The sequence below is a fragment of the Eschrichtius robustus genome, chromosome 17 (assembly GCF_028021215.1).
Source record: "Eschrichtius robustus isolate mEscRob2 chromosome 17, mEscRob2.pri, whole genome shotgun sequence".
Classification (NCBI taxonomy): domain Eukaryota; kingdom Metazoa; phylum Chordata; class Mammalia; order Artiodactyla; family Eschrichtiidae; genus Eschrichtius; species Eschrichtius robustus.
The window spans coordinates 44,583,506-44,602,281 of NC_090840.1; the positions used below are offsets into that span (position 1 = coordinate 44,583,506).

Genomic DNA, 18,776 nt, shown 5'->3' on the forward strand with positions numbered 1-18,776 from the left:
AAAAAAGGATATTCTATACTGATACAAGTGTCAATCCATCAAGATTCTATAACAATTATAAACATATATGCACCTACCAACAGACCCCAAAATACATGAAGCAAAAACTGACAGAATTGAAGATAAAATATACAATTCAACAATAATAGTTGGTGACTCGAAAACTTCACTTTCAATAATGAATATAACAAACAGACAGAAGATCAACAAGAAAATAGAAGACTTGAACAACACTATAAACCAACTAGAAGCTAACAGACATCTATGGAACACTCCATCCAACAAAATCCTAACACACATTCTTCTTAAATATACATTAAACATTCTCCAGGCTAGATCATATGATAGATCACAAAACAAGTCTCAGTAAATTTAAAACATTGAAATCATACAAAATATGTTCTCTAACCACAATGGAGAAACTAAAACCAAATAGCAGGAAATGTAGGAAAACCACAAATATATGGAAATAACAATACACTCTAATAACCAATAGGTCAAAGAGGAAATTAAAAGGGAAATTAGAATATACTTTTAGATGAATGAAAATGAAAACACAGCATACCAAACTCTATGGGATACAGATTAAGCAGTACATGGAGGCAAATCTATAGCTGTAAATGCCTATAAAAGAAGAAAATCTCAAATCAATAATCTTCTACCTTAAGAGGCTAGAAGAAGATTAATAAACTAACCTAAAGCAAGCAGAAGGAAATAAAGATTAGAGTGGAAATCAATAAAATGGAGAATACAAAAACAAAGGAGAAAATCAGCAAAACCAAAAGTTGGTCTTTTGAAAAGATCAACAAAATGGACAAATCTTCAACTGGACTTACCAAGAAAAAAATAGACACAAGAGGGACTTCCCTGGTGGTCCAGTGGGTAAGACTCCCTGCTTCCAATGCAGAGGGCCTGGATTTGATCCCTGGTCAGGGAATTAGATCTTGCATGCATGCCACTACTAAGAAGTCCACATGCCGCAACTAAGAAGCCCGCACACCGCAACTAAAAAAAAAAGATCCCACGTGCCAAAACTAAGACCCAGCACAGCCAAAATAAATAAATAAACAAATAAATATATTTTTAAAAAACACAAGAATCAAACAACTAAAATCAGGAATGTAAGAGGGGACAGTACTACCAAATTTACAGAGATAAAAAGGATGAAATAGAATACTATAAGCAATTGTTTTCCCACAAATCAGACAACCTAAGTGAAATGGATGAATTCTTAGATAAAAACTACCAAAATTGACCAAAGAATAAGTAGAAAGTCTGAATAGAACTATAACAAGTAAGGAGCTTGAGTTAGTAATCAAAAAAATTCCCACAAAGGAAAGTCCAGGACCAGGTAACTTCACTGGTGAATTCTACCTAACAAGTATGGGAGAATTAACATCAAACATTCACAAATGCTTCCAAAAAGTAGAAGAGTATGGAATACTTCCCAACTTATTCTATGAGGCCAGTGTCATCCTTATATGCAAAACAGGAAAAAAAATAACACAATAAAACTACAGAGCAATATCTCATAAATATAGACGCAAAAGTTTTCAACAGAGTACTAGCAAACTGAATCCTGCAACGTATAAAAAGAATTACATATCATGACCAAGTGGAATTTATCTCAGAATACAAGACTGGTTCAACATATGAAAATCAATTAATTTAATACCCCATATTAATAGAATAAAGGACAAAACCAGATGAGTATCTCTATAGAGGCAGAAAATCATTTGACAAAATCCAGCATCCTTTCATGATAAAAAAATACACAACAAAGTAGGAATAGATAATTACCTTAAATGTAAATGCATTAAATGCTCCTACCACAAGACACAGACTGGCTGAATGGATACAAAAACAAGACCCGTATATATGCTGTCTACAAGAAACCCACTTCAGACCTAGGGACACATACAGACTGAAAGTGAGGGGATGGAAAAAGATATTCCATGCAAATGGAAATCAAAAGAAAGCTGGAGTAGCAGTTCTCATATCAGACAAAATCGACTTTAAAATAAAGACTATTACAGGAGACAAAGAAGGACACTACATAATGATCAAGGGATCAATCTAAGAAGTAGATATAACAATTGTAAATATTTATGCACCCAACATAGGAACACCTCAATACATAAGGCAAATACTAACAGCCATAAAAGGGGAAATCGACAGTAACACAATCATAGTAGGGGATTTTAACACCCCACTTTCACCAATGGACAGATCACCCAAGATGAAAATAAATAAGGAAACACGAGCTTTAAATGATACATTAAACAAGATGGACTTAATTGATATTTATAGGACATTCCACCCAAAAACAACAGAATACACATTTTTCTCAAGTGCTCATGGAACATTCTCCAGGATAGATCACATCTTGGGTCACAAATCAAGCCTTGGTAAATTTAAGAAAATTGAAATCGTATCAAGTATCTTTTCTGACCACAACACTATGAGACTAGATATCAATTACAGGAAAAGATCTGTAAAAAATACAAACACATGGAGGCTAAATGATACACTACTTAATAACGAAGTGATCACTGAAGAAATCAAAGAGGAAATAAAAAAATACCTAGAAACAAATGACAATGGAGACACGACAACCCAAAACCTATGGGATGCAGCAAAAGCAATTCTAAGAGGGAAGTTTATAGCAATACAATCCTACCTTAATAAACAGGAAACATCTCAAACAAACAACCTAACCTTGCACTTAAGCAATTAGAGAAAGAAGAACAAAAAAACCCCAAAGTTAGCAGAAGGAAAGAAATCATATAGATCACATCAGAAATAAATGAAAAAGAAATGAAGGAAACGATAGCAAAGATCAATAAAACTAAAAGCTGGTTCTTTGAGAAGATAAACAAAATTGATAAACCATTAGCCAGACTCATCAAGAAAAAAAGGGAGAAGACTCAAATCAATAGAATTAGAAATGAAAAAGGGGAAGTAACAACTGTCACTGCAGAAATACAAATGATCATGAGAGATTGCTACAAGCAACTCTATGCCAATAAAATGGACAACCTGGAAGAAATGGACAAATTCTTAGAAATGCACAACCTGCCGAGACTGAACCAGGAAAAAATAGAAAATATGAACAGATCAATCACAAACACTGAAATTGAAACTGTGATTAAAAATCTTCCAACAAACAAAAACCCAGGACCAGATGGCTTCACAGGCGAATTCTGTCAAACATTTAGAGAAGAGCTAACACCTATCCTTCTCAAACTCTTCCAAAATATTGCAGAGGGAGGAACACTCCCAAACTCATTCTATGAGGCCACCATCACCCTGATACCAAAATCAGACAAATATGTTACAAAGAAAGAAAACTACAGGCCAATATCACTGATGAACATAGATGCAAAAATCCTCAACAAAATACTAGCAAACAGAATCCAACAGCACATTAAAAGGATCATACACCATGATCAAGTGGGGTTTATCCCAGGAATGCAAGGATTCTTCAATATACGCAAATCAATCAATGTGATACACCATATTAACAAATTGAAGGAGAAAAACCATATGATCATCTCAATAGATGCAGAGAAAGCTTTCGACAAAATTCAACACCCATTTATGATAAAAGCCCTGCAGAAAATAGGCATAGAAGGAACTTTCCTCAACATAATAAAGGCCATATATGACAAACCCACAGCCAACATCGTCCTCAATGGTGAAAAACTGCAACCATTTCCACTAAGATCAGGAACAAGACAAAGTTGCCCACTCTCACCACTATTATTCAACATTTGGAAGTTTTAGCCACAGCAATCAGAAAAGAAAAAGAAATAAAAGGAATCCAAATCGGAAAAGAAGAAGTAAAGCTGTCACTGTTTGCAGATGACATGATACTATACATAGAGAATCCTAAAGATGCTACCAGAAAACTACTAGAGCTAATCAATGAATTTGATAAAGTAGTAGGATACAAAATTAATGCACAGAAATCTCTTGCATTCCTCTACACTAATGATGAAAAATCTGAAAGTGAAATTAAGAAAACACTCCCATTTACCATTGCAACAAAAAGAATAAAATATCTAGGAATAAACCTACCTAAGGAGACAAAAGACCTATATGCAGAAAATTATAAGACACTGATGAAAGAAATTAAAGATGATACCAATAGATGGAGAGATATACCATGTTCTTGGATTGGAAGAATCAACATTGTGAAAATGACTCTATTACCCAAAGCAATCTACAGATTCAATGCAATCCCTATCAAACTACCACTGGCAAAGGGAAGGAGGGAGATGCAAAAGGGAAGAGATATGGGAACATATGTATATGTATAACTGATTCACTTTGTTATAAAGCAGAAACTTACACACCATTGTAAAGCAATTATACTCCAATACAGATGTTTAAAAGAATAAAAATAAAAATAAATTTAAAAAAAAAGAAAGTAGGAATAGAAGGTAAATTCCTCAACCTGATAAATGGTACCTAAGAAAAACCCACAGCTAATATTATACATAATGGTGAAAGACTGAAAGCTTTCCCTATATGACCAGGAACAAGATAATGATGCCCAATTTTGTCACTTCTATATAACATTGTACTTGAAATCCTAGGCAAGAGAAAGAAATAAAAGTCATCCAGATTGGAAAGAAATGAGTAAAAGTATCTCTATTCACAGATGACATGATCTTACATATGGAAAATCCTAAGGAATCTAAAAAAGTTTTACAGCAAATAAACAAGTCCAGTAAGGTTGCAAGATAAAAGATCAATATACAAAAAAAATCAACTGTATTTCTATACACTAGCAAAAAGAAATCTGAAAATGATGTTAAGAAAACAATTCCATTTACAATAGGATTAAAAGGAATAACATACTTCAGAATAAATTTAACCAAAGAAATACAAGATTTGTAAACTGAAAACTATGAAACATTGTTGAAAGAAATTAAAGAAGATCTAAATAAATGGAAAAACATCCCATGCTCAAAACTTGAAAAACTTAATATTGTTAAGATAGTACTATTCTCCAAGTTGAGATACTAATTCAACACAATCCCTATCAAAATTACTTTTGTCTTGTTTGTAGAATTGACACGATGATCCTAAAATTTATATAAAAATGTATAAGGCCCAGAATAACCAAAACAATCTTGAAAAAGAAGAACAAAGTTGGGAGACTTAACACTGCCCGATTTCAAAATCTACTACAAAGCTACAGTATTCTAGAGAGTGTGGAACTGGCATAAGGACAGACATATAGATCAATGGATTCAAAATCAGGAGTACAGAAATAAACTTTTGTATTTATGGTCAAATTAATTTCTGACAAAGGTGCTAAGATAATTCAATGGGGAAAAAATAGTGTTTTCAACAAATGGTGCTGGAACAACTGGATATCCACATGCAAAAGAATGAAGTTAGATCCCTACCTCTCGTATCATGCACAAAAATTAACTAAAAATAGACCAAAGGCCTAAATGTTAGGAGTTAAAACTCTAAAACTGAGAAGAAAACACAGGCATAAATCTTTGTGACTCTGGATGAGGCAATAGGTTTTTAGATATTATAGCAAAAGCACAAACAAAAAAGAAAATAAATTGAACTTCATCAAAATTAAAAGCTTTTGTGCTTCAAATGAACTATCAAGAAAGTGAAAAGTAACCTATAGAATGTGAGAAAATATTTGCAAATCATGTGTATGATAAGGAATTTTATGCAGAATATATAAAGGGTTCTTACAACAATAAAAAACAAATAATTCAATTTAAAAAGAGGTAAAGGATTTGAACAGACAGTTCTCCAAAGAAGATATACAAATAGCCAATAAGCACATTAAAAGATATTAACATTAGTCATTAGGGAAATGCAAACCCAAACCACAGAGAAATATTACTTTACTCCACTAGGATAGCTATCATTACAATAAAGAAACAGATAAGTAACAAGTGTTGGCAAGGATGTGGAGAAATCAGAACACTTACACAATGCTGGTGGGAATGTAAAATGGTTCAGTTGTTTTGCAGAACAGTTTTGCAGTTATTTAAAAAGTTAAAAATTGAATTAACTATGTCCCAGAAATTTTACTCCTAGGTATATATCCAAGAGAATGGAAAACATATATCCTCACAAAAACTGTACATGAATGTCCACAATAGCATTATTTATAATAGCCATAAATGTCCATCAAATGATAACTGGATATTCAAAACGTATTATATTCATACATTGGAATATTAATCAGCCATAAAAAAAAGGAACGAAGTACTAATACCTGCTACAATATGGATGAACCTTGAAAACATTACGCTAAGTAAAAGAAATTATACACATAGGGTCACATGTTACATGATTCCATTTATATGAAATGTCTATAAAGGAAATCTCTAGAGACTGCAAGTCGATTAGTGTTTGCCGGGGGCTGGGAGGAGAGGAGAACAGGGAGTGACTGCTAGTTGGTACAGGGTTTCTTTGAGTCTGGTGAAAGTGTTCTGGGATCAGATAGTGGTGATGGTTGTACATTTTTGTGATATATTAAAAACCACTGAATTGGACATTTTAAAAGGGTAGATCTTATGATACATAAGCTATATCTCACACAAAGAAAAAAGAGGTCGTCCTATCGCGACGTCCTCCGCCCCCGCAGGTGGGTCCCCCCAAACCGCGGAGCTGCCGGCGTGGTCGCAGGCTGGAGGCGGGCCCGGGGCAGCGCCGCCGCCGGCCGCCCCTCGCTCTGGGCCCCGCCGCCCGCGGACGCTGATCCCCCTGCTGGAGTCTCCCGGGGCCCTCAGCGAGTCCCTCGGGTTACCCTTCGGCCCACGTGGGTCTGGGCCACTCCACACCAGAACCTGGGCGGGACCGCGCAGGGGGTCCCAGCGCCGGTGTCTGCCCAGACCTCGCACTATACGGCCTCCTCGGAGAGCCTCTGCCGCCCTGAAAGTGCCAACGGTGGTGTGTGCGCAGGACACAGACTGGGGCTCCGTTTGGCTGCCTGTTTATGAAACATTTCAGAAGCCAGAAGAAAATACATTGGTGAGAACGCAGCAAAAGCAGCTTTTCTTGAAAAAAAATGGACAGAAACATCCTGAGGTCTCAGTGCTCAATATATTTTCTGATCAAGAGTGCAACAGATCAGTCACTACAATAGCAGCTTCTCTTGCTGAGTTAGGCAATTCCCTTCTGGCTGCCTGCCTGGAGGCCTTCCAGTCAATTGATATGGAGGTTCAAGAGGGGATCCATCCTTGCCTGGGAGCAGTGGACCTGATTCCCATTTACCCTCTCTCTGGTGTTGGAGTGGAAGAGTGTGGAGCTGTGGCCAGAAGCCTTGCTGAGAGTCTGGTCCAGCGTGTTCCTGGCTGCAGTGTGTTTCTCTTTGGTGAGGCTGACCTGCCTGAGAAGCGCACTCTTGTCCAGAGAAGGAAGCAACTGGGCTGGTTCACAAGGAGGGATTTCAGTGCTCTTAAACCTGACCTGGGAGCTGCACCTGCCCGAAGATGTGGTTTAACAGCTTGCTTCAGGGCGTTGTGACAGTTGCGTTGGAATAAAATTGGAATTTCAGCTTTGCCGTGAGGAGATTCATGCCGCCGCTAGAGCAGCCGAGAGCCAATCTGCGGGAGGCAGGAGCTGAGCGAAACCTCAAACTGAGAAACAAACTTTCACATCAGGCATCGATCGTAGCTAGCCCGTATGTGATGAACTGCAATGTTACCATAGATTCTCAAGACTTGGCTCTGGGAAAAGAGATCGCTAGTGCCATTCGGGGCTCAAATGTGAATGGACTGAAGGGCGTCCAAACGATGGCTTTTCCTCACGAAGGGAAAATGGAGATAGCTTGCAATGTAGAGAGTTTTGAAGATCAAGAAGTTACATAAACCTCAGAAGGCTCTCAATACATGGCTTACAGTGTCCTTGGGGACCATTTTTATTATGCATCTCCTCATTACATAGAAGCTCAAGTTAAAAAATTGACTAGTGATCGGGGAATTGGTACTACAGGGAGAGCATTAATTGGATTTACACCCCAAGAGTGCAAGAACTGTGCTGAATATGCTATTAAGGAAGGTATTGGGGAGTTCTGGAAGATACGCAGAGGCATTTTCATGTGATCCAATCTAAGGCTTCATTGAAATTGTAAGGAAAAAATATCAGCCATTACAAAGTTTTCCTTTGGCCGGTGAAGACGAGTGGAAGATCCAAGAGCTTGGTTCCAGCTGTGAACTGGAAAACTGGAAGCCTTCTCTGTCCAGTGACAACAACAGGTGTTTATAGATCGTCCATAGTCACCTTATGATATTTCTAGTCGTCATTAAAACTTCGTGAAATCCTCCTCTGTATCAAGTTCATGCACTTGCATGTACCAGAAGCCCTCCTGAATGAGCTGCGTAAAATGGCCATCGTTGCTGAATCATCTTTAATTATTATGAACAAAACTAAAAACGGACTCAATTTATTTGGTATTCCTGACCTCTTTATTCCAAAGTCCTGTATTCAACTCTCATTTTTTAAGTAACCATTTTTTTAATGTGCAGTTTTAAAAATCAAGTACTAAGTAACTAAAAAATGGGGAGAAGTATAAAATAAAATTACTCCTTTGAAGCAAAAAAAAGAAAAAAGAAAAAAAATTACGTATCTGAGATATGTATCATACTATCCTTAGATCTGGAAGCCCCTGAGAGTACAGAGCTGGGGACAGTTGAAAATCCTCAGTGAAAGAAGTCTGTAGGTGTTTAGTTCTTTTTTCTTCCTTTCTTTCTTTCTTTGTTTCTTTTCTTTTTTGGAGGACATGTTAATAACCCAAGGATCAACCTCATGGGGCAAAAAGCTTGCTTTGTGCCTCCCTGACTTCAGGTAAGAACATTTCAAGTGATACAGATGAGGGAACTGGGACAACTCCTTCCCACCACTGTAATAAAGAGCCCAAAGTACATCTTACCAAGGCTGGGTTTTCTACATCATTTCCACATAAGAAGATGGAGAGAGCATGGTATGCTATTTTTTTGTTGTTGTTGTATATTCCAGATTTTATTTTATTTTTTTGCTATGTAACCTACTTTTTATTTTGGCCTTTTTTTAAATTGAAGTATAGTTGATGTACAATACTACATAAATTATAGGTGTACAGCATAGTGATTCAAAATGTTTAAAGGTCATATTCCAGTAATAGTTACTACAAAATACTGGCTGTATTCCCTGTGTTGTACAAGACATCCTTGTAGCTTATTTATTTTATGCATAATGGTTTGTACCTCTTAATCCCCTACTCCTATCTTGTCCCTCTCCCCTGCACTCCCCCCACTGGTAACAACTAGTCTGTTTTCTGTATCTGTCTTTTCTTTTTTGTTATATTCACTAGTTTGTTTTATTTTTTAGATTCCACATGTGATATCATTCAGTATTTATCTTTCTCTGTCTGACTTATTTCACTAAGCATAATACCCCCCAAGTCCATCCACATTGTTGCAAATGGCAAAATTTCATTCTTTTTTATGCTGAGTAGTATTCCATTGTGTGTGTGTGTGTGTGTGTGTGCATATATGTATATATATATATATTATATCTTCTTTATCCATTCATTCATTGATGGACACTTAGGTTGCTTCCATATCTTGGCAACTGTAAATAATACTACTATGAATATTGGGGTGAATGTATCTTCTCAAATTAGTATTTTCGTTTTTTTCAGATATATACCCCAGGAGTGGAATTGCTGGGTCATATGGTAGTTCTATTTCTAGCTTTTTGAGAAAGCTCCACACTATTTTCCTTGGCTACACCAATTTACACTCCCACCAACAGTGCATGAAGGTTCCCTTTTCTCCACATCCTTACCAACATTTGTTATTTGTGTTCTTTTTAATGATAGCCATTTGGCAGGTGTGAGGTGATATCTCATTGTGGTTTTAACTTGCATTTCTCTGATGATTAATGATGTTGAACATCTTTTCATGTGACTGTTGGCCTTCTACATGTCCTCTTTGGAAAAATGTCTATTCAGGTCTTCTACCCATTTTTTAATTGGGTTGTTCGCTTTTTGATGTTGAGTTGTATGATCTCTTTCTATCTTTTTGATATTAACCTCTTATCAGTCACATCATTTGCAAACATTTTCTCCCATTCCGTAGTTTGTCTTTTCATTTTGTCAATTGTTTCCTTTGCTGTGCAAAAGCTTTTGAGTTTAATTAGTTTCCATTTGTTTATTTTTGCTTTTATTTCCTTTGCTTTAGGAGACAGATCCAAAAAATATTCCTGTGATTTATATCAAAGAGTGTTCTGCTTATGTGTTCTTCTAGGAGTTTTATGGTTTCGGTCTTACATTTGGGTCTTTAATCCATTTTGAGTTAATGGATTACTCAATGGTAGAGCTACTACCCTATGAGCTCACTGGGCGCAGGGATGGTGTTGGGGTCATCTTGTATCCTCAGTCCCAGCATAGTGCCTTGTAACAATAGGCACCATCAGGAACGAAACTGGGTCATTTGTAGAGATGTGGATGGACCTAGAGTCTGTCATACAGAGTGAAGTAAATCAGAAGGAGAAAAATAAATATTGTATCTTAACACATATATGTGGAATTTAGAAAAACGGTACAGATGAACCTATTCGCAACACAGGAATAGAGACACAGACATAGAGAACTGACATGTGGACACGGGGCAGGGGCATAGTGGGGTGGGATGAATTGGGAGATTGGGAATGACATACATACACTACCATGTGTAAAATAGATAGCTAGTGGGAACCTGCTATATAGCGCAGGGAGCTCAGCTCGGTGCTCTGTTGTGACCTAGATGGGTGGGATGGGAGGGGGAGGTCCAAGAAGGAGGGGATATATGTATACATATAGCTGATTCACTCTGTTGTACAGCAGAAACTAACGCAATATTGTAAAGCAACTATACCCCAATAAAAATAAATAAGAATATATCAAATTCAAAAAAAAAGATGAACGTGTGCCTAGCCCACAGCATTCTTACCAGCTTATGAAGCATAAAAATACACAAATGAACAGAATTTTTTTTATTGGAGTATAGTTGTTCTACAATGTTGTGTTAGTTTCTACTGTACAGCAAAGTGGAGTTCCCTATGCTATACAGTAGGTTCTCATCAGTTATCTGTTTTATACATATCAGTGTATATATGTCAATCCCAATCTCCCAATTCATCCCACTCCCCCTTTCCCCCCTTGGTGTCCATATGTTTGTTCTCTACATCTTGAACAGAATTTTTTTAATGTAAGCGAGATATCTATAACTAAGTGCTCCCTGGCAAGGGAAAGAAAGTTAGCTAACGAGATCACCTCTTGTGTGAGCCCTGCCATAGACTCCCAACCAGTTCCTTTGCAACCTCTTCTGTTTCCCGCCCCCCCTCCAGTTTGTAGCCCTGAATGGAAACTTGATTCAGGCCCGCTGCTTTGAGGAGAAAATCTAAGAGCCTTAGAGGTCAGGACCCTTCCTGTCTCTGCAGCCTCCTCTCCTACCTTCTTCTTTAGGATCTCTGCTGGCCTTCTGCCAAAACTCGGGGCATGCCCTGCCCTCTCCCAGCACAGGACAGGTGTCCAAGCTGTGCCTTTGCTGGGACACTCTTCTCTTATTAGCCTCCAGCTCTCAAAGCATTTGCTGCTCGCTCAGTGGCGGCTTCCCTGACTGCAGAGGTCAAAGCCTCTAAAATACCCACAGCAGGGCACAGAGATACACGTGCACCCCCAGCAGCTCATACTATGGAGCCTCTTGGCACTAATTTGGTACCAAATGAGAGAAGGTGGGATGAGGCAGCTTTCAGTCTCTCCTCTGTGGACGGGAACTGCCGAAAACAAATGCTTGGACAGTTAACAGAAGGCATCCACCTTAGATGGTAGTTTAGCAACCCTCTGTTGCTACCCCGGTGCATGGGATGGGAGATCATGGGCACACCCAGAGGCTCATCAAAGTATCCTCAGCCACTCCAAGGCCAAGCAGGCTTCCCCAGGGGATTTCTGGTCCGTGCTGTAGTATGTTTTTCTCCCTCTCTCCATTACATTTCCGGGATTATTTCAGTGCCCTTAAAGCTGAAGTCTCTTGCAGTCCACCCCTCAATCTGATGCTTTTCTCAGTTAACTAACTAAATGAGATGACTGCCACCCAGTGTGCCTTGTCCAACCCATGGGTGAGGGCCCAGGGATGGGCTCAGAGGAGGCGGTGAGGAAAGCAGGCCATTCCAGCGCTAATCCAGAGAACCCTCATCTTCAAATGCTTCAAGCAGCCAGCTCATTGAAGAGACAGATACTCAGATGGCCATGCCACTCCAGAGACAGTTTCCCTTCCCACCCTGGGGGAAGAGGCGGAGTCTACAGGCACCAAGGTCCCCACCCCAGAGATGAGAGTACTTGCCCCAGACACCACTGAGGAAGTCCGAATGAGGATGTCAGGTACAGCGTCTTACAACACTGAAGCCACTCATCTCTGTGTTTAACTTAGCTTCTGAAATCATTCTTGGTAATGAGATCTACTATGCCTATATTTTATTTCTGGGTGTACAGTAGATAAAGGAGTGAAAGTCCACTGAGAGAGCCTGCAAAATCAAGATGACAGTGATCAAGAGCAGCCATTACCTGGAATATGATTTGACTCGGTCCTTGGCCTTCAAAAATAGAAAAGGTCATGGGCTTCAGGGGTCCACTAAACTTTCCCTCTTGGCCATATCCAGTTGTCTGTTAAAAAAAGAAAGAAAAAGAAGATTAGCATCACCATCTACTATGAATGTATATGTGTCACTTGCTGATTTTCTGATGGTTCCAGGACTGATATATGAAACCTAAGATTCTAACCGGGCTCAAAACAGTGTGAAATCTAGTCAAAACAGGCAGGAAGGGGTTTAATATTTGTTGAGGCTCTACTATGTCAAAATGGTTTGCTTAGAGCCTAGCACTGCTTTTCTCATTTAACCACTCAAGCAATCACCCTGTGGGGAGAAATTAACACCCCCTTTTTATAAATGAGGCTCACAGAGGTTAGCTACTTGCCCAGAGTAAAACCCATAAGCAGTTGACATGGCACACACACTGGGTTCTAACTGAAGGAAAGTTCATGATCTTCCCACAATGCCACTATGCTGTTAAATTCTACACGGTTTTACATAAGCTTCTTTTTTTTTTAATTTTTTTTATTTTTGGCTGCGTTGGGTCTTCGTTGCTGTGCACAGGGTTTCTCTAGTTGCGGCGAGCAGGGGCTATTCTTCGTTGCGGAGCCAGGGCTTCTCACTGCAGTGGCTTCTCCTGTTGCAGAGCATGGGCTCTAGGCACATGGGCTTCAGTAGTTGCAGCACGTGGGCTCAGTAGTTGTGGCTCGCAGGCTCTAGAGCGCAGGCTCAGTAATTGTGGTGCACGGGCTTAGTTGCTCCGCGACATGTGAGACCTTCCCGGACCAGGGCTCGAACCCCTATCCCCTGCATTGGCTGGTGGATTCTTAACCACTGCACCACCAGGGAAGCCCTACACCAGCTTCTTAAAACCCTTCTATTCCACTCCTGTTGGTTTATAAGGAAATCCATGGCAGATTCCCAGCACACTAGAGTTCAGGCACCTCAAAGACAATTGAACTTTTAAGGGGAAAAAATATGTAGACGTGTTTAGTACAATGCTTGCCTGGCACCCAACAAGAAGAGCTCACACTTGCTAAATTAGTATATGCTGAGCTTTGTCCTAAACACATTGAATCCCGACAACAACCCTACAGGGTAGATTATTATTACCAGCTCTGTTTCACCAGTGATTAGACTGAGACGCAGAGAGGTTAAGAAATTTGCTCAGGTAGTGCAGGAAGCAGGATTCGAACCTGCAACTCCAGACCCGGCCCTCTTAGCCACTACCCCCACTACACACCAGCAAAAGCAGCCAAGACAGCCTGGGGTGGGGGTCGGGGGGGTGGGAAGCTGACAGCATGGGGATGTGCAGGAGGGTGCATTCAGCAGTAGTTCCTGCCATCCCTTCGTCTCCCACCAGGACTGGTCACTAACGGGAGTCGCGAGGCAGAGCGGAGCAGGCAGAACACAGGAAGGGACAGCCAGCCGTAAACCCCCACAGAGAGCACCCTCTGGAACGAAGAATCTAGCACCCACACCGATGCCAGTCCCCCCTCCTTCCCGAGTGGTTCTTTAGGTCTCCTACTTGTTATGGGAATCAGGGGTGGGATAGGTTAGAATCAGAAGTATGATACGGAAAGTTAATGGTTTGGGGAACTGGACAGGTAAAACCAAAAAAGAAAGAAGAACTGGCGAGAAGAGAATTTATTTTCCATTTCTTTATGAGGAGCTAGTACACTCTTATCGTATAGAAACACTGGGAATAACCCAAAAACAATTAGGATGAAATCATGGGGAAGAAGGTCTTGTACTATATCCCTTGGTTCATTGAATCTTGATTAAGTTGATCTGGGTTGTCCAACAAAAAAAATAGTAACAAACAAGAATACAGAGGACTTTGGAATTTGGTCTCCTCTCCCTCAGAGTTGTGTCAGGCCCTTGGGTTAGCTGACCCCAGCCATCGCCAGCCTCTCTCCCTTGGGAAGACAAGTGATCTCTTTCCCAGACTCCCTTGCTGCTAGGAGGGTGACCAAGTGACCCAGTTCTGGTTTGCGAAACAAAAGGTGGAGTCTGCTGTGTCTGGGTGGAGGTGGGGGAATGGTTCTGGTCAAGATTTTGTATTCCTGATTAAGAAAGACAGATGTGGCTGGCATCTGCCCTGTTCTTCTTGCTCAAGCAATGGACCTCATGTCTGTAGCTGTGGCAGCCATCATGAAACCACGAGGGGACAAACCAGCTCAAACAACGGTGGAGCAAAGAGAAAGAAGCCCAAATCTCTGATAACATCACAGAACTGCTAAACCTGCCCGGGACTGCCCACGGCAGGCTTCTCGTTGTCTGAGAAAAATAAATCCCTATTGACTGGAGACACTCTAAATTTGCTTGTAGCTAAAAGCATTCTTAACTGACACAATAATTATATAGACTTCTAGCTCATCAGTTCCTCTCAAAGTGTATTTTCCTCTGGGGGCTCTTCCTCCCTTCCACTCCTTTCCACATCTTCTCCAGCTCCATCAGTTCCTCTGGAAGGCAGGACACAAGAAGTGGGTGCCATGGTTGGTACAGGACGAGGGCAGTGCTTTTTGAGGGGCTACTGCTTAACAGCAAACGGTTTCATCAACTTTCTGCTCACATCAGCAAGCAGTCCATCTTTCAGCTGATCACACCAGTGACGGCATCTATAGGAAAACTACATTAGTCAGGCAAACCTCACAAATAAGCCTGCATTTTTCCCAGGTGGACGAGCTGACTCACCTATGAGAAATAAAGGATAAGTCTCAGCTGCAATGTTCAAAGTTGGGTTGGGTTCTCGTATCAGGGCAACAAATCTCTCTTCCTGCCCATTAACCTGGCTATCTGAGCTATAAAGATTTCAAAATGCATGGGCACATCATGAGTCATCAAGCCATACATCCATAATTGGGAAGAATGCTATGGTGGAAATTTGTGAAAAGAGTTGGAAGAATAAAACCCACCATCTTGCATAAAAAGGTGAAAAGTAGGAAGAGAATGGAACTGATATTTTTGAGTGTTTCCTGTATGGCAGCTATGGAACTAGACCCTCCACACACATCATTTCTTCTGATCCTCAACAATATCAGGGAAGCTCTGGAGAAGTCCCACAGCAGAGGCACATGTAATTGGTGCTGCTGTGGGATGGTGCCAGCTCTGTTGGACCACCAAGCCCCAACTCTGCACCATGTTGCTCCACTGCCTTCCAGGCCAGCAAAGGATGCATGCTGTTGTCAGATCTGCCTGCCTAGTAGCCACCGTCATTGTACTTTCCAGCAAGAGTGCTCTGCATTGTTTACATAGTATGTATGTCAGCTCTTCTTCCTTCCGGAAGAAGCATAGTCCCAGGCAAAACTCCAAAGTAGTTGGCTTCTCCTTGATTTCCCTGCCTCCCTACTCAGCACTCTTTCCCAAACCCTCTCATCAGTGCCCTTACAATATATTCATGCAGTGTTTCTAACCCCCTATGAGAACCAGTTCTCAGGAAAGGACAGGAGAGCCATTCATAGTATAGAATAAATGACTGGCAATCACTTTAAATGGCTACCTCTGCTGATTAAAAAAACTTCATGCTGAAGGAAAGAAGCTCCAACGGAACTTCCAGCCTTCACAGGAGGGGGTCTGGGCATAGGGGTCGGTGAAGGCAGAAGAGAAATGGCTCTGTCCCAATGCCCCTGAAGTCCCAGCACACAGGTCTCAGCCTCCCTCCTTCACCCAGAGACAGCTGTGCACGTGGCTGTCTCCTGGGCAAGGCTCCTGCTGCCAGCAGCAGTTTGGGCAGTGTTTCTTACTCCAGGTAGAAATCCCACTGGGGTGAGAGCAGGGAAAAAGGAAAACTTACTTTCATCCTTTATCTAGGAAGAAGAATGCATGTCTCCTTCTCAGACAAGAAGCTGATGAGCCTGCTGATGTCAGATTATCGCGACAGAATCTTCTGTCTCTCTTAAGGTCTCACTGTTGTTTCCTAATGTTTCCTAATATAAATCCATAATTATGTATTTAATTTCTAACTTGTTCCAGGCACTGTGCTATGTGCTGAGGCTGCAAAGATGATTAAAACACAGTCCTCCTCATGGAGGTCAGAGTCCATTTGAGTGTAGATGCTGAATATTTAAAATGTGGTAGTAATACTAATAGCTAATATTTATCAAGCCCTTAGACTGTGCCAGTCATCGATCCAAGGGCTTTATAAATGCATTATCTCATTTAATTGCCACATAAGGCAAGTACTATTATTAGACCCATTTCACAGGGCAGAAAACTGAGGTTCAGAGCTTAGTAACTCACCCAAGTTCTTGTCACTGATCAATAGCAGTGCCAAGTTTGAACTAGGCACTGACTTCACCACCATTCTGAGATAATATAGATAGCAAAGGACATCTGAGAGGGTAGGAGGAGGAGAGAAGTCAAGTGGGGATGTTGGACCCAGTCCTTAGGCAGTCTTAGCTACAAGCTTCAAGCCCAGGTCTGTGAGGATGCACCTTGCTCATAAGGTTTGAACTGCAGATTTTCCCCCCAAGGGGAAAGCTCTGGTAGGTTTACAAGTTTGGCTGTATTTCACTCTAAATATTTTGAACTGTGTGGGCTCTCAGGGGCTCTCTGGAACTTGAAATTCAATATGTTATATTTGGGTTTTAGAAGAAAGGAACCAAGATTAGAGGTATGAGGATCTAGTAGCTTCCTTCTAAGGAGAAAGCAAATGCTTCCCCATAATCTTGCTTCATAATACAACAGATTTGGAAAGTGTATAACCTTTATGAGCTTAATAAGGAAAGTGAAGACGGCATCCCTGTCTCTACCGGAGGTTAAGATCTGGTCTCCCCAGTTTCCATCCAGCTCCAACTTCTAGAAGCCCGAGTCGATAGGGTTAGCTCAACAAGTGACTAAGCACAAATTTGGTCAGAAAACTCCAAGCCATATACGGGAAGAAAAGTACAGAGCAGAGAGGGGTCAAAAATGGAGAAAATGCTTTTCTTAATTTTGGTGGTAATTTCTCATGGTCAAAGTTAAAAAAAAAAAAAGTCATGATTAAGGGACATAGACTAACACATGTATCAGTATACTTTTCTTTCCAGATTCCCTGAGCTGTATGCAATGGTCTAAAGCTAAGTAGATGTATTTGTTTAAACCTTGCCTGTGAAGTGGCATTGGATTTTAAGAGCTGAGGAGAAAGCACATCTATGGTTGAAGGTTGGACATATGACTTGTAGCTGTTTCAACAAAAATAGTCCATCGGGGCAAAGTGTCCTTTGTTCGCAATGAGTTCATTTTGATAGACTATTTTTTAAATGATGATAGCCGTTGCTTCCCTGGTACGGGGTAGAAGGATGACTGGAAATATTCTACTAAATAAATAAAGAACATTCTCTTCTCTTACCAAGTAAAGTGTAAAGAGACACAAGCAGTGCAGTTGGGCTTGCAACATCATGGTTTTCTCTATTCAAACTCCTGTGAATAAACCGGAGATAAGTTGATTAGTTGCCATCCTGTTAAAACCATGTTTCTCCAAGCATAAAGGATCATTGGATGATATTCATTTATAAACCTAGTAGAATGCATCCTTGAAGTTCAGCCTCTCCTCTGTGGAACAGCCTGGACTTCCAGAAGCTTCCTGATACCTTGTCCACAGCAACTACAAGTCAACATCCGGAAACAAGCATGTGCTAATTCCATCTTTACTAACCGCTTCACTTTATTAGTCTTCTTCATTTAAGAGTCTTAAATGATAGGCAATAAGTATAATTTTCACTCATTATATGTGTGTGGGATATATGTTTTGGCAAATGCCACAATAACTAGATACTGAAATTTTAGTGGTGCTGATTCAAAGCTGCAAATAGATGAGCTTCTTCAAGCAGGAAGAACCCAAGAATGTTCACAACCCTTCATTCAAAGACCTCACCAGCTGCCTCTTTGCTCTTCTAAACCTTGCTGTTAACTATGCAATACATCTAAGGAAAAAATGTACTTCTTATTACTTCAAAAGCCACCCAATAAAAATCCAAACTCTGCCCCTCTTCTATTCTGTTCAATGTTATTTTTCCTTTTTCCTTGTGCCTTTGTATTTCACAGAAATTATAACTTTCACCCTAAGACACGTCATGACTAACTGATTTTAAGATCTGAGATAAATTTTCCACATGGCCTGTAAAGCAGGGTTGTTGCCTATCATAATATTGGACTGCTAAAACAAAACAAAACAAAAAACCAGGGAAATGAAG

At 40.2% G+C, this 18,776-nt stretch overlaps 1 protein-coding gene and 1 pseudogene across 6 annotated transcripts in view; one reads left to right on the top strand and one right to left on the bottom strand.

Annotated features, from left to right (window-relative positions):
- CDH17 (cadherin 17) overlaps nucleotides 1-17,983 on the bottom strand; it is a 76,798-nt gene extending 58,815 nt beyond the window's left edge. For all 6 annotated transcript variants that reach the window (XM_068525657.1, XM_068525656.1, XM_068525659.1 and 3 more), the window contains exons 1-2: nucleotides 17,933-17,983; nucleotides 12,575-12,673 (exon numbers count right to left, since the gene is read on the bottom strand). In XM_068525657.1, the coding sequence (XP_068381758.1) occupies nucleotides 12,575-12,673; nucleotides 17,933-17,983 (150 nt within the window). The remainder of the gene's footprint in view (nucleotides 1-12,574; nucleotides 12,674-17,932) is intronic.
- LOC137751608 (uncharacterized) lies at nucleotides 6,564-7,515 on the top strand (annotated as a pseudogene).
- Nucleotides 17,984-18,776: the final 793 nt, after the last annotated feature.